At 46.4% G+C, this 12,789-nt stretch overlaps 1 protein-coding gene across 3 annotated transcripts in view; it reads right to left on the reverse strand.

Moving 5' to 3' along the window:
* Positions 1 to 12,789, reverse strand: part of CTBP2 (C-terminal binding protein 2) — a 145,133-nt gene that overhangs the window by 44,440 nt on the left and 87,904 nt on the right. Inside the window, exon 1 of one of the 3 annotated variants that reach the window (XM_065672449.1) lies at positions 3,656 to 5,345. The exons of the other annotated variants lie outside the window; for them this stretch is intronic. Coding sequence (XP_065528521.1) covers positions 3,656 to 5,345 — 1,690 coding nt within the window. Of the gene's footprint in view, positions 1 to 3,655; positions 5,346 to 12,789 lie in introns of those variants that run through there. 3 annotated transcript variants of the gene reach the window in all.

Genomic DNA, 12,789 nt, shown 5'->3' on the forward strand with positions numbered 1-12,789 from the left:
CTTACAGTCAAGTCATTAGTCTCCTCCTTCCTTATGACACCTATCCAACTGTACGGGACAGCCCTGTTCCTCATCCCCAGTGAGAAGCATCTCCCCTTTTGTGATCATTTGCTTTGATACCTTCATATGTAAACTACAGTTTGAAAAGCCACCCAACGCACATATATTGCAATGAATCGCCGCTCCCCACTGGAGTTCCTAAAGTCCATCGTCGGAAACAGAAGACCTGACAAACCCCCTGTTTGGGATAAGTCTAGGCTAGCTATGAAAACATAAGGCTTCTAATCAGCCAACTGCTTTAAAACCAAACACTGGATTAAAAACATATAAATCAAGAAATCTGATAAAATACTGGCAAATATAATTTGAAGATGCAACATTTTGGAGGTGGAATTCCTGTAATCTGCTCAGTGACCATTAGATGCAGTTTGCCCTCACCGGCTTTGCTGACCTGCACTATTTATTTCCCTGCATTACCACCCACTGCAGCACGAGGCTGGCCACAAACCCGCCCTGGCAGCAGCTGACATGGTTTTGTCACGCAGAATTCACAGGGGTTTTTGCCTGCTTGCCACTAATATAACTCAGTGCAGTCACTACCTGTGATGCTACGAAAGGCAAGGCTGCAGGAGCAGCCAGCTCGGAGGACTTTTTGCCTTAGGAAGCCATTCCGGACAGCTTCATGGACAAGGTCTTGATGATGCAGGGAGAGGCAGCTTTGCCAGAGCTGTGGCTGGGAGTTCCCAGGATGGGAAGCTGGCTCGGCTGCAGAGACGTCACTCTTGGCTACTATACTCCACTCACTCTGCCATCACAGCAATGGGGTTAGGGTGCATATTCAGCGCCTTCTCTTCATGCAACTCTGCCATTTCAGATAAATTCTGCTAAATTCAGATAAATCTGAATTATCTGATAAATTCAGATAAATTCTGCAATGTATCTAATTTATTCTTTATACTTATTTTATGAAACAAAAAGAAGTTGCAGTAATAAATCTCGTTACTGATTTTCCCTTATCTGACCATACCAAAGTGAGAGGCCCACAACACATGGCACGTTCCTGTGTATCTAGCATCAGGAATACCAGGCAGGAGGAGACACCTTCCTCCTGAGAGTCCTCTGCCCAAAGAGCAGCAGTGCAGAACCCGCATGGAGTGTCAAAGCTCAGCACAAAATCACAAATCAGAAACAACTCACTGTAGAAAGACTACAATGCACCATCCAACAAGACCTTCAAAGCAACCAAAAGGATCAATTTCCAACCCCTATCCATGTAACAACGTTCAAAACGTCACTGGACTGTAATATCCATTTTATAACCCTCTGCTGACCACAAGACATTAGCCTAGACTAACAGAAAATATTTGCAGCCATTTAGAGGAGTTTAATACTGAACTTGCTTTCGCTTATGACTCGAGGAGCCATAGCTAAAGCTACAGCCAACAGAAGGCTCGTCGCTCGTAATAACGCATCCTGCCTCTTCCTCACGGCAAATACGGTTTTCCAGGATTTAGTCAAGTTTCTGTCACCTGCTCAATGTTTTAAAAACATCTTAGCATGTTTGTAATATCCCCTTATCACCTCCCGTGTGAGCGTGAGCACTCCTTAGCAGTGGTGCTCCTTAAAGAGCAATTCCTCAACATAGCTCAAACATCTACAAGCTGCCACACCTCCCGTTTTCAACACGTATCCTTCCATTTGCCTTGTGTCTTACCTTGGCTTCTACTTCTAAACTACAGTTTAACAGGAAGAAAACCTCTCGGGCAATTTGGAAAACAAAAAAAAGGGGAAATAAATAAAAATGGAGACAATTTTACAGGTCCTACTTCAGCTAAACCTTTCAGGGACTTCAATGAGAAGATAATCTTTCTGTGATTATGGCCAAACCCTCTCGTTGCTTAGCAACACATAATTAAGGAATATGTTTTCAGATCCGCTTTGCAAGCTGGCCATTATCAGATGAAATTACTGGAGCAACAAATGTCATCCTCATGCAAATGAGTTGGTCGTAGGCAAGAAAAGAAAGGAGAGGGTTGAGGAGCAAGAAAGAGCTCAACAGCACGGAAACGCTGCTGGCTTCCTCTTGTTGAGCGCCGGCGATTCTTTTAAAGGGAAGGGATGATATCTTGGTGTTTAGAGAATAGGGTTTGCGGTTTATAGGGGAGGCACACAGAAGGAAGGGTCTGTTTCTCAGGGTGGAGGAGACTGCTCCCAAAACATGGTCCCTCACCCCAAGGCTTTCACTCATGGGTCCTGACCGGCTCAATCAGACATACTGCTAATAAATGAACATATTTCTCTTCCCTGAATTATGCCAGTTCATCTCTTTCCAGGCTTCGGGAAATTGCTTATTTGGAAACACTGCCTGGATGTACTAATTTTATATCTATTCCATGTCAACACAGAACGTGTTGCCTAATATTTAAGCAGTTTTAAGAAATCAATACATTACACCAGGCACATAAAAGACACATAAGCATGAAAGAAACAGCATCTACTTCCTAGCTGTGTGATCATGGTGAGCCACGGAAAGGCGTCTGCGTTTTGACAACTTTATCATTTCCACTCACAAAATCATGCTTTATTTAGATTCCTCTGGAATGGCATCAGCAGTTTGGCACCGTCTCTATGCCTATAAATGGTATCCTTTTATTAAAGCTTTGTGCATGTACGCTGGTACGGCACATTGTTCGGGATGTGCCTGCATGGGAGTGAAGCTGAACTGCACAGGGAGAAAATTCCCTGCTCAGAGTTACTACCAGGAAAAGCATTTCAAGGGGTTTCTTTCCACGTTTTCCCAAACAAGTCAAGCTTTAAATGAATGGATTTGCCACATTTCCTCATACTTAGGTGTTTCTGGGGGTTAGTTTCTGTCAGGCTCTGAGTGTTATCGTCAATGGGCATAGCCAAAGTGGAGGAGCAGAGCCTGCTTACCTTATCCAGCTCTACATCTGAGAAGCCAAGTGCCTGAGCTCTTCTAGAAGGGGAAGGGAAGAGTAGGAGCCACCACTCATTTTTATTGTTCCAGTGCTTAATGACAGACTTTTAGTTTTAAGCACAGGCCTATTACTTTAACAGCAATATCACTTCACTTACAGGCATCTCCAGAAGGAAATCAAGGGTTTTATTTCGTATGCCTGATAAAACAGCAAATTAATAATAAGAAGAAAAGGCTTAGGTAATGGCCAAAGGTAAGTCGATTCTCAAATAACACCATTAGCTATCTGATGAATTTAGTCAAAACAATGCTAACCATTTCCTTGGAGGAACACATTTGTGCCTGATAACAGCAGTAAAAAGTCAATCTGCAGCAAACCCTGTAGTCCTAATTGCCCAGCCAAAGCAGTATCTAATCTCCTGTTCTCTACAAACAATGGGAATGGCAAGATTAACCCTGGAAGCATTATCTGAGGTACCGCTCGCTTTTAACTGAAGTTGGCTAAACAAAACGTTTGGAATTCAACCACAGCATCCTTCGCTCCACAAAGCCAGTGCAAGCCTGTGAAGAAATCCCATTCACCTCCTTTTCTATATAAGAAAGGGTCTAATATTTAGGCATGAAACCCCAATATATTCGACTGGCTTTTAGAGGGGGTTAAAGTAAGCAACAACAAGTTCTAAACTACTCTATGGGCTAAGACCCTGTGGAAATTACTTGGTTCAGGTGTTGCCATGGTGGAGACGATAACGGGGGGCCCCGTGCGCCTGCTGAGCTTCGGATATGGGGAGAGCTGGGCAGGGAAAGCGGGTCCGGTGGGTGCCAGGTTGCCGTCTCCCGCTGCTCCCGGCCGACGGAGAAGCTGTGGGCTTCCATGAGGGCTGGGTGCTGGCGATGCTGCCACTGTCCGCTCCCTCTTCATCAGCTCCATGGGCACGGTGTACGTGGTGGGATAGGCTGTTTTGGGGCTGGCATGCGGGTTGCCCGTGGTCATGGGCACACTGCCTGGAGCAGAATAGGTGGAAGCTGGACGTGGGTGAGTGTTGCAAGGCAGGGGGGTGTTGTATCCAGAACCAGGGAGGAAGTGTGGCCCCTGAGGAGCCCCTGTTGAAGCAGGGTAGGTGGAGGTCTCCAGTAGATGCTGTGTCGGGGCGCTGGATGGCCGGCGGTGCATCTCTCCTGCTCTTGGCGAGAGCGGCTGCAGCGGAGGTGGGTGCTGCAGGGTGGCAGGACCATCAGGGGTGGCCCCAGAGCCGAGGGGCACCCCATAGTCCCCCGTCAGCTCGCTGCGGTGGCTGAAGCTGTTGGAGCGGGTCCTGGGGCGCAGCACCCCGGGCCTGCGCTCCTGGCGCTGCATTTCTGCCTTGTAGTTGTGAGCGATGCGGGACAGCACACGAGCCTGCCCTAGGTTGGGAGCCACTGACTTGATGTCGTTCTCCTCCATCATGGCCAGGAGGCTCGGTGAGTCAAAGCCCTGCTGCAGCAGGGCAGCAAAGGTGCTCTCTGAGACGCCTTCTGCACGAAGCAATGCCACAAACTCAGGGTCGAAGCTCCTCTTCCCTTCTGGCCCAGGGAAAGCGGGGGGCACCGGTGGATGGGAAGGGGTCACCGTTGCTGCCTCATAGCTGTCATAGGGCCCCTTGACACCAGTGCTCTCCCTGCCCGGCCCATAGCTGCTGCTGGTGTTGCTGGCAGGATCCACCACAAGGCATGTTGGGGCAGCCTGCCTGCTCCCCATCGGCTCGGGTGGCCTCTCCGACCCATCACCATAAACCTGCCTGCCAGGGAAGGCAGGAGGCTCTGCCGCGTACCGCGGTCCATGGGGCTCCGTGCTGTACCATGCTGGGGATGCATCTCTGCCACGCATTCGCTGCCCATCCAGACCCAGCTTGGGGTCCCGGTACAGGCGGGCAGCCTCCGGTGGGGCAGGCAGGCGCCCTGGGGGCTGTTCCCAGGACATCCGTGTGCCGGCTGCCCCATAGCTCGCCAATGGCCTGGTCACCATGTGGTCACGATAGCAGCGGGGGTCCTTGGGTGACCTAGCCGCCAGGGATGGGTCGCTGTAGTAATCCTGGGGTGGCAGGGAGCCCCGGCCCGCCATGGCCGCCTGCCGGTCGCAGTAGGCGAAGTCAGGGACAGAGCCCTTCCTTAGGGGCCCCGGGGGGAAAGTGTTGTCCTGGTACGGGTACGCCTCTTGCTTCAGCTCCGCGCCGCCCTGCAAGGTGATATCGTTGGCTCTCGGCGGCTCATACCAGCCACCCTCGCTGCCATAGGTCAGCGAGCTCCTCCGGCCCGGCAGGCGTTGGTACTCGAAGGCGTTCTCACTCTCCCAGTTGCCTTCGTACCACCCGGCAGCATCCCAGCTCTGCGAGCGGCCGATGTTGGGGTGCTTGCTGGGGATGGGCATCGCCACGAGGCCGCTGGATCCCACCGAAACGAAGAGATCCCACCTTCCTTCTCAGCACGTCTCCGGCGCGCATCAAAAGCGGACTGCGCTTTGCCTGAGCCCTCCCGGGACTTCACGAACCACCCACCGGCAGTTTTGCCTTTCAAAGCGTTGCCTGAATTATTAATCCTTGGAAACCTTAGCAGGCAAAGCCCTCGCTCCAGGTCGGAGGAGGAACAGACCCTTCCCGTGCAGTGTGGCTGATGAAGAGGGCGGCTGCGCTCAGCCCAGATGCTTTATCCTGTGCCGCTGGGGACGGCGCGCACATGGACAACTGGCCGAGCAGTGTGCGGGGATTAGGAGCTAAATAAAACTGCTAAAGCCCTCGCTCCATGTGACATCATTTTAGCCTGATGAAATCTCCCAGCCAGCAACCTCAATGCAATTTCTCCCCTGGGGAATGGCTTTTTTTTTGTTAACATTTTACATGTTGTTTTGTTAACGTTTCGGTCGGCGCTTTCCTCGTGTGCTCGGGGCTCCCGGCTGCACCAGCACCCACCAGGAATCACCAGGGGGAGAAGGAAATGTCCATGTATCCGCTCGTCCCCACACATGTAAAAATAAAAAGGAAAGCTTCCGTGTCAGCTCAATCTTAATCCACCCTGATGAAATGCTAATCCACTGCGCACAGCTAAGGACAAATTGAACGGGAGCAAACAAGCAGGCCTAAAAAAAGGCTGGTGCAAGGCACTCGAGAACACAAGAACGATTAGAAGTTAGTTAGGGGTCTCTTTAACGCTTTCATATTGGAATTTGCTTCGGAAATGACTTCTTTTTTTGCTGTAGTTTCAAATTGGCCGTACTAACTACGCTCCGGAAGGATTCTTTACATTAGCATCATAACGCATAAATCCTTTCATCATCCCAGAACTGCATATTGTGGAGGTGTAATCGGGAATGTATAATTTTAAGACCCTAGCAGAGGTCACAGAAAAGGAGGGGAGGATTCAAGGGATCTGAAGCCTGATCTTACAAAGCAAAAAGGAACTGTAGACTTTAGTTCATGATCTCCAGCTTCCTTTGGAGAAACTTCGTGTTTGTGAGATGTGAAACCACTCAGAAACATCAGACAAAACTCAATTTGTACCTAGCAGTGTTTCAATATTCATGCGGATTAAGCCTTTTTTCTTTTTTCTTTACACTTTGAGCAGGCAACAGGATTTAGATGGAATCACACCACAGAAAATTGTTATTTGGGCATGTAATGGAAATTTCCATAGATAGCCACCGTTTTCAGAGGTGACATTAAAACGGTCGCTAACAACATGTATCTAAATTCTCACATGCTGCTCACGCTCAGATATTCCTTTCTAAAGAACAGGTCAAACGTTACCCGGTTTGCTAACCACTGCTGGGGAAGCAACGCTTTCATTTTACATTAAAAACAGTCAGATGGAAATGAGTTTGCTTTTAGTTGCTGTGATCACGGCTTTCTTCACCTCCAACACATCCCTTCCAGGATGGACCCAGTCAAAGGAATAACAGTCACCTGCTCTGCTCTGTCTGCAAGACAGCCTGTGCGTTTTTCCTGGCTAATCCACAATAAATGTTTAGTGCAGTAGCCATCACATGGTAGGCTATTGTGCTATTATGATAGCTAAATCACTAATACAGTCTAATGCTTCTACTTGTCTATCATACTAATACCTCTGGGCTATATTTCTGACCCAAATACTGACAGGATCTTTGAGTAATCCCTACATTTCTTTATTGCAGTAAATATTATAAATCCTCTTCAAACATTCTCTCCTCCAATTCCACCCCCAAGACCCACAGCCTTTACAATGGTGTTGGATATTGCACAGCCATGCAAAACAAGGGCCCCCAAAGATTATTTATGCTGTTCTCAGGGAATATCTGATTGGCATTATATGGAATTAACAAACAAACTGAAGGCGCGTTGGAAAGTTTCTTCTTTCATGAGAGTCAAAATGGGAAGATACATTTGTGGCTTATAAATAAAGCAGAGAACATTTTAACAAACAAAACCGTTTTATTACAACAACATTTTGCTAAAGAATAAACTGCATTCCCAAGTGGATGCAACAAGATCCATGCTATTTGTTTGTTCTGAAGCAGCAGAAGAAAGCTACCAAAAATGTATATGAAAAAGAACAGTAAAATCCTGGTCTATAGATCAAGGGCATCTCCCACCATTGCCTTCAAAAGAAATCACTAACGAACATAGCTGCCATGTTAAAACTCTGCCTGACAATGGAAAAATACCACACCATAGAGGAATTCAAATCTAAAAGTGCTGATCTTGAACAACTGAACTGCAAGGGAAGTCAGAAGGGAGCTTTGAGCATTTCCTACCTCTGAAAACAGCACAAAACCTGCAATAAGCCCTTGAGCCGCATGATGGACAACACAGAAGCATCCTCACCCAAACCAACAGGTCTGTAACTGGTTGCTGTGCCCTGCCCAGCTCCAGTGCACACATGGGTAACAACAAGACCAGAAGACCCTCCTCCAAACTCCCTTTCACCCAAGAGCAGGAGCACGCCTGGGCTCCGAGGACCACCTTGCATGGTTGCATGGATGCATCCTTGCAGCCCTTGGGCAGGACGTGCTCCTCTCACACCTCCTTCACAGGAGCCAGGAAACTTTAACTTCAGACCCGACTCGAAACACTCATGCATATGGATGATTGATTCCATACGCTGACCTCAATGGAACAAATTAACGGTTCCTATGTCCCACACCAAGCAGGGGTAACTGCTTGCAGGACCAGGGGCTGTAGGACATGTGCTTTTCCCTGCAGTCATGGGGCAGATATCCTCTTTGGAGGGCTCTGCTGGCCCCTCTTCTTGCTGATCAGCCCCACAGCCAGAGGGAAAGATGTGCCTGGAAACCATGGAGCTGTGCAGCCTCCCATGCCACCACACAGCAAGGTTATGTTACACCCCCAGAGAATGAATAAGAAATGAGCGGAATGAAATATTTATGGATGGGTAGTAAGGGTCTTTCATTTTTCTTTTTGGTTTTTGGCACTCCTAAAAGCTTTGCCTATGCAAATTCCAGTAACTCCGCAGCTATTCCTGAATTCATATCCAGGCAGCAATGGCCAGGAGGGGATACGGAGGCAGCAGGGCACAACCCAACAGAGCTCACCTCGTCATTCTCAGGAGCGGAGGAGGCTCTGACACTCGTGTTCTCAACATGAGGGGGAGATGAAGGACTGTGGGACAGGAAAATTTATTCTCCTTTTATCTTTTAATTCTAGAGGTATTTGGGGCTAAAAACCACACGCACACGCACAAAAGAAGAGGGGAAAAAAGCTGATCAAGAGATTAAACGCTGTGGTATTTCAGATCACATGAAAAATGCACAGTGCTGACTTAATACCCTGAGTTTCAGTTTAGTGGTGATCTAACACACAGCAAATTTTGCTGTGGTGTGACTTCGGGAGAAGTCTGCTCCGGAATAAAGGTAATGACAGGGTAGACGGAAGGTGGGCCCAGCGTTTAAACATCACACTCAAAACCAAACGGCATGAAATCGGGTTCTGGAAACCACTCGCGCTGGATATGGAAGAAGTATCCCACACAGTGCTGGAAAGCGCAATTTTCTTCCCATAAGGAGAGTCTGTTTTACACATAATACCTATGATAAGAAATCAGGATGCTAAATCTGCAACACAACTGTGTAAACGGCACTCTTTGGTGTCTGCAGCACTGACACAGGGCAGATTGGACGTGAAATTTCATTCGCATCGATGTAAAACCTTTCGTTACAGATTCTGAAAGCAACTTGCTGGAAAAATTACCCTGTAGCAAAACGGTACAGATTGGGCTTAGATTTGCTGTTTGTTACTGTAAAATACTTTTCAATTGCAAATTTAAATCTTGTTTCTATTGGGGCAAAAAAGAAAAAAAAAAGGATTCTTTAGAGTGGTAAAATGTTGATTTTTTTTCACCCAAATTATTTCCTTCTGGGAGAGAGTGGAACCGAAACAATGTAGTGGACATGCCAAATGTAATTTCTGGCACAGACTGTAAGGTGCATCAGTATTGGAAAGGCTATTTCTCTTTCAAAGGCAAAGCAGTTCTACCCCTAGTAGTGAAGAACCCATTAGAGAACAAATACATCTTGTGTTAATAGGGAGAGCAGGTATCAGGACACCCACCCAGCCTTTACACTTCCTTCTGCCACTGTCAGCGAGTAAATTACTTAATTCCTTACTCACCGATTCCTCTTCCATCAAGAGGGATATAACAATATACACCCATCACATTCAGATGGTGTTAAGATTAATCAGTGTTTGTCATATGTTTTCAAGTGACAAGGGACAAAGCTACCAGCAGGATAAATGCTTCTGCCCTCACTGCCTGGGCTTCCAAGGCCCACACATTATTGCGCCTGATGACCCCCAAAGCCTTTTCTGAATATCATCCTCCTACGTTCAGCTTGCAGGATGCTGTGGAAGCAGAAATGAGCTGGTGCTGAGCTATACTGTGCTATACCATGGATACTACTGAGAAGGAAAGGAATAGCGTTCACTGCGAATAATGCACACACACACAAATTAACAAAAAATATAAACCGGGAGAAGAAAAGCAGGAAGGAAATGTTCCAAATCCTTGGAAATTAGTGCATTTGCTAAAATTTGGCTCTGCAAAAATCTCACAGTGGCAATAAGCACTCTGCCTAGATGGACTTTCTAACAGTCTCCTGAAATTAGAGGAGTATAAAGAGAAAATTAGCAGGATTGTGCTGGAATCATTTTCAATAATCAAAGGAACAGAACAGCATCTGAAAGCACTCAGCGCTTGAAGCCATGCCACATGCTTTTACCAATTTCCAAACCAAAAGCATAGATGCTTTGTAACTTTAACAAAACACTCTCAAATACCAACTTGGTGCGTTACAGCAAAACACTCTTAAGATCAGCCGATCATTAAACAATCACTGCCTCATGTAACTCTGTGTTTTGATGACTTTAAAGCAAAAAACAAAAGCTTATGTCCATTTGCAGCTCAACCCCCCTGGCGCTGGGGTAGAAACGTGCCATAACCATGGCTCACATGCGTGACAAGCTACAGGAATGCACGAGCACATGCTGCCTCTAAATGTTATGCACAAACCGGAATCTGTAACTGGGTTCGGTTGCTGCTCCCACTGGCTGTGTAAGAATGGGCCCATGCATATGGAAAATGAAAGGTCGATATTGTACCTAAATAAACGCAGCGGCACAAAGGAGCATACCTCCCATGGAAAAACAAAGCAGGCATTGACTCTCAAACCTGATGACACAATATTGCAGTGCTGCTCTGAGTAATTTCCCAAGAATCCCCTGAAATCCCACATATCGACGTGGCGGGAGAGGATGCAAAGCCTTTTCACTCACACCAGCTGGTGTCATGCTGAGAAGACACACAGAAGCATTTCACATCATGAAACTACAGTGACCTTTCGTTTTATCACTGCGGACCCAAACGCATGCCTCTCTGCTGCTTTATTATGCCTATCTCTGCTCAGAAGGAGCTTGGTGTGGGAGAAAGGCTCCTTCCCACCCTCCTGACTGGGCTGTGCTATATCTCCAAGCACTGCCACATGCCAACAGCTCTCTGGCTAGAGGTATTTCACCCATCTTCCACCAAAGGGTACCCTACCTCCAATTACCTTACTTTTATCACTGAATAAGGTATGCGCAGAAGCATCCTGATGAGCACGCAGTAACTCATCGCCTCACGCTATCCTGCTCCCCTGGCAAAGCCCTGGTGATTTGCCATCTGGGACGAAAATCAAATTGCAGGTAACAAATGCAGGAAGCTAGCAATCATCTAAAATACACTCGCAGTTAAAGACAAGAAGCCCAGCTCGAAAACACACTTTGAAGCATTGGAATGAATCCTACAAGCTCTTGACACTTCAATCAGAAACAATTTTGCCTTCAAGTATGGGGAGACTCCAGTAAAAGTTATCAGAAACAGCGTTGTCACATTCCTGCATCAACAAAGGGATAATAATATCACCACACGTATCCCTGCACCACAAAACTACCCGCTTTCAAGGGCTACAAAATAAACCCCAATCCGGATGCTGAACAGCAGCCTAAAAGCCAGCAGCCAAGGTTCATTGGGCACATCCCTTAACTATTCCCAAAGATCTAATCTACGAATGCTCTTAAAAATAATCCTCTAGAAATCACATCAAGCACCTTGTCTCCAAAACTGGGTATTAGAATTGAGGTCAGATCTCATCATTTTTAATAAGAATTCAGGATCAAGATTTAAACGGCATGTGTAATGAAAAGCACGGGAATTATATCTGTCCCAGAAAGCAGTAGAGACATCCATTGTTAAATGAATATATATTGTAATTCTGAACTCTGCCATGCGTGTCTGGGCTTTGCATAAGAAATAATTAATTGCTAGATGGTAACACAGTCCTGAGGAGATAAACAGGCTGGGATTCCGGGTGTCTCTGCCTTACTTTCCCTATTGATGCCAAGGGCTTGAAACAGGTACTTCCCTTGCAAACCCAATGCTGATGAACCCAAAACCAAACAGCAGGAAATATTACTTAAGCTAAAATACTTTAACGCATTGCTTTTTTAAAAGACTGGCATTTTGTGCTATTGTACTGCAATAAGCAAATCAAAGTATTAAAGGTGGAGAGACATCTGCAGTCTCACCATCCCTGAGGAGCACCGCTCCCCAGGGGGGATGACGCCAAAGCCATCAGCATCCTATGCTTAGGTTTGCTGATTCAATCAAATCCCTGTTATCAACAATAGTCAGAGAAACTGTTTTCTCCCTGAAATGGATGTCAAACTGAAACTATAGGCTATTTCATGAACAGAAGCTGTTTATTAGTAAGTTTTGAGGTGCTAGGTGGCAGCAGAGAGTGTTTTGTTTTAACAAAACCCTAAAAAGACAATCTGAAAACAATCCCAAAGCAAATTAGTAGTGTCAAGCTAACGGGCCATATAAAAGTGTCAGTAAGAAATGATCAATGTCGTGTAATTTTAAGGCAACAAAAATGCACAAGCAACTCCAGAAACTTGCTCTTTGAAGAAAGCTCTCCGATACAAAAGGCATAATGAAAACCTTCACTGTTTTGGCACTTCGATCCATTACATCTGTTTGTGGATAGCAAAAAAGTATGAAAGAAGAGTTGTGTAATGTGTTTCTCTGCAGCTTCAGTTTAATATAGCCAGATGTCCTAATCCTGTCAAAATATTTACTAGTAAATATTCAGGCGAATCAGAATCACACCTAAAAGTCTGGTGCAGATCCAAATGTCATCAGTCCTCAAAAGAGTCCAACTTAGGAGTTAGAGATGAGATTTTGCTGGCATTTTGAAGGAAAATCCATCCTGTTTCGCATCTATCCCCAAGGACTGATCATTTCCCATCACATGCTTGGAAGAGGTAAAGCACTCAAATTCTACCCCCTGG

The sequence above is a fragment of the Lathamus discolor genome, chromosome 3, assembly GCF_037157495.1.
Source record: "Lathamus discolor isolate bLatDis1 chromosome 3, bLatDis1.hap1, whole genome shotgun sequence".
Classification (NCBI taxonomy): domain Eukaryota; kingdom Metazoa; phylum Chordata; class Aves; order Psittaciformes; family Psittacidae; genus Lathamus; species Lathamus discolor.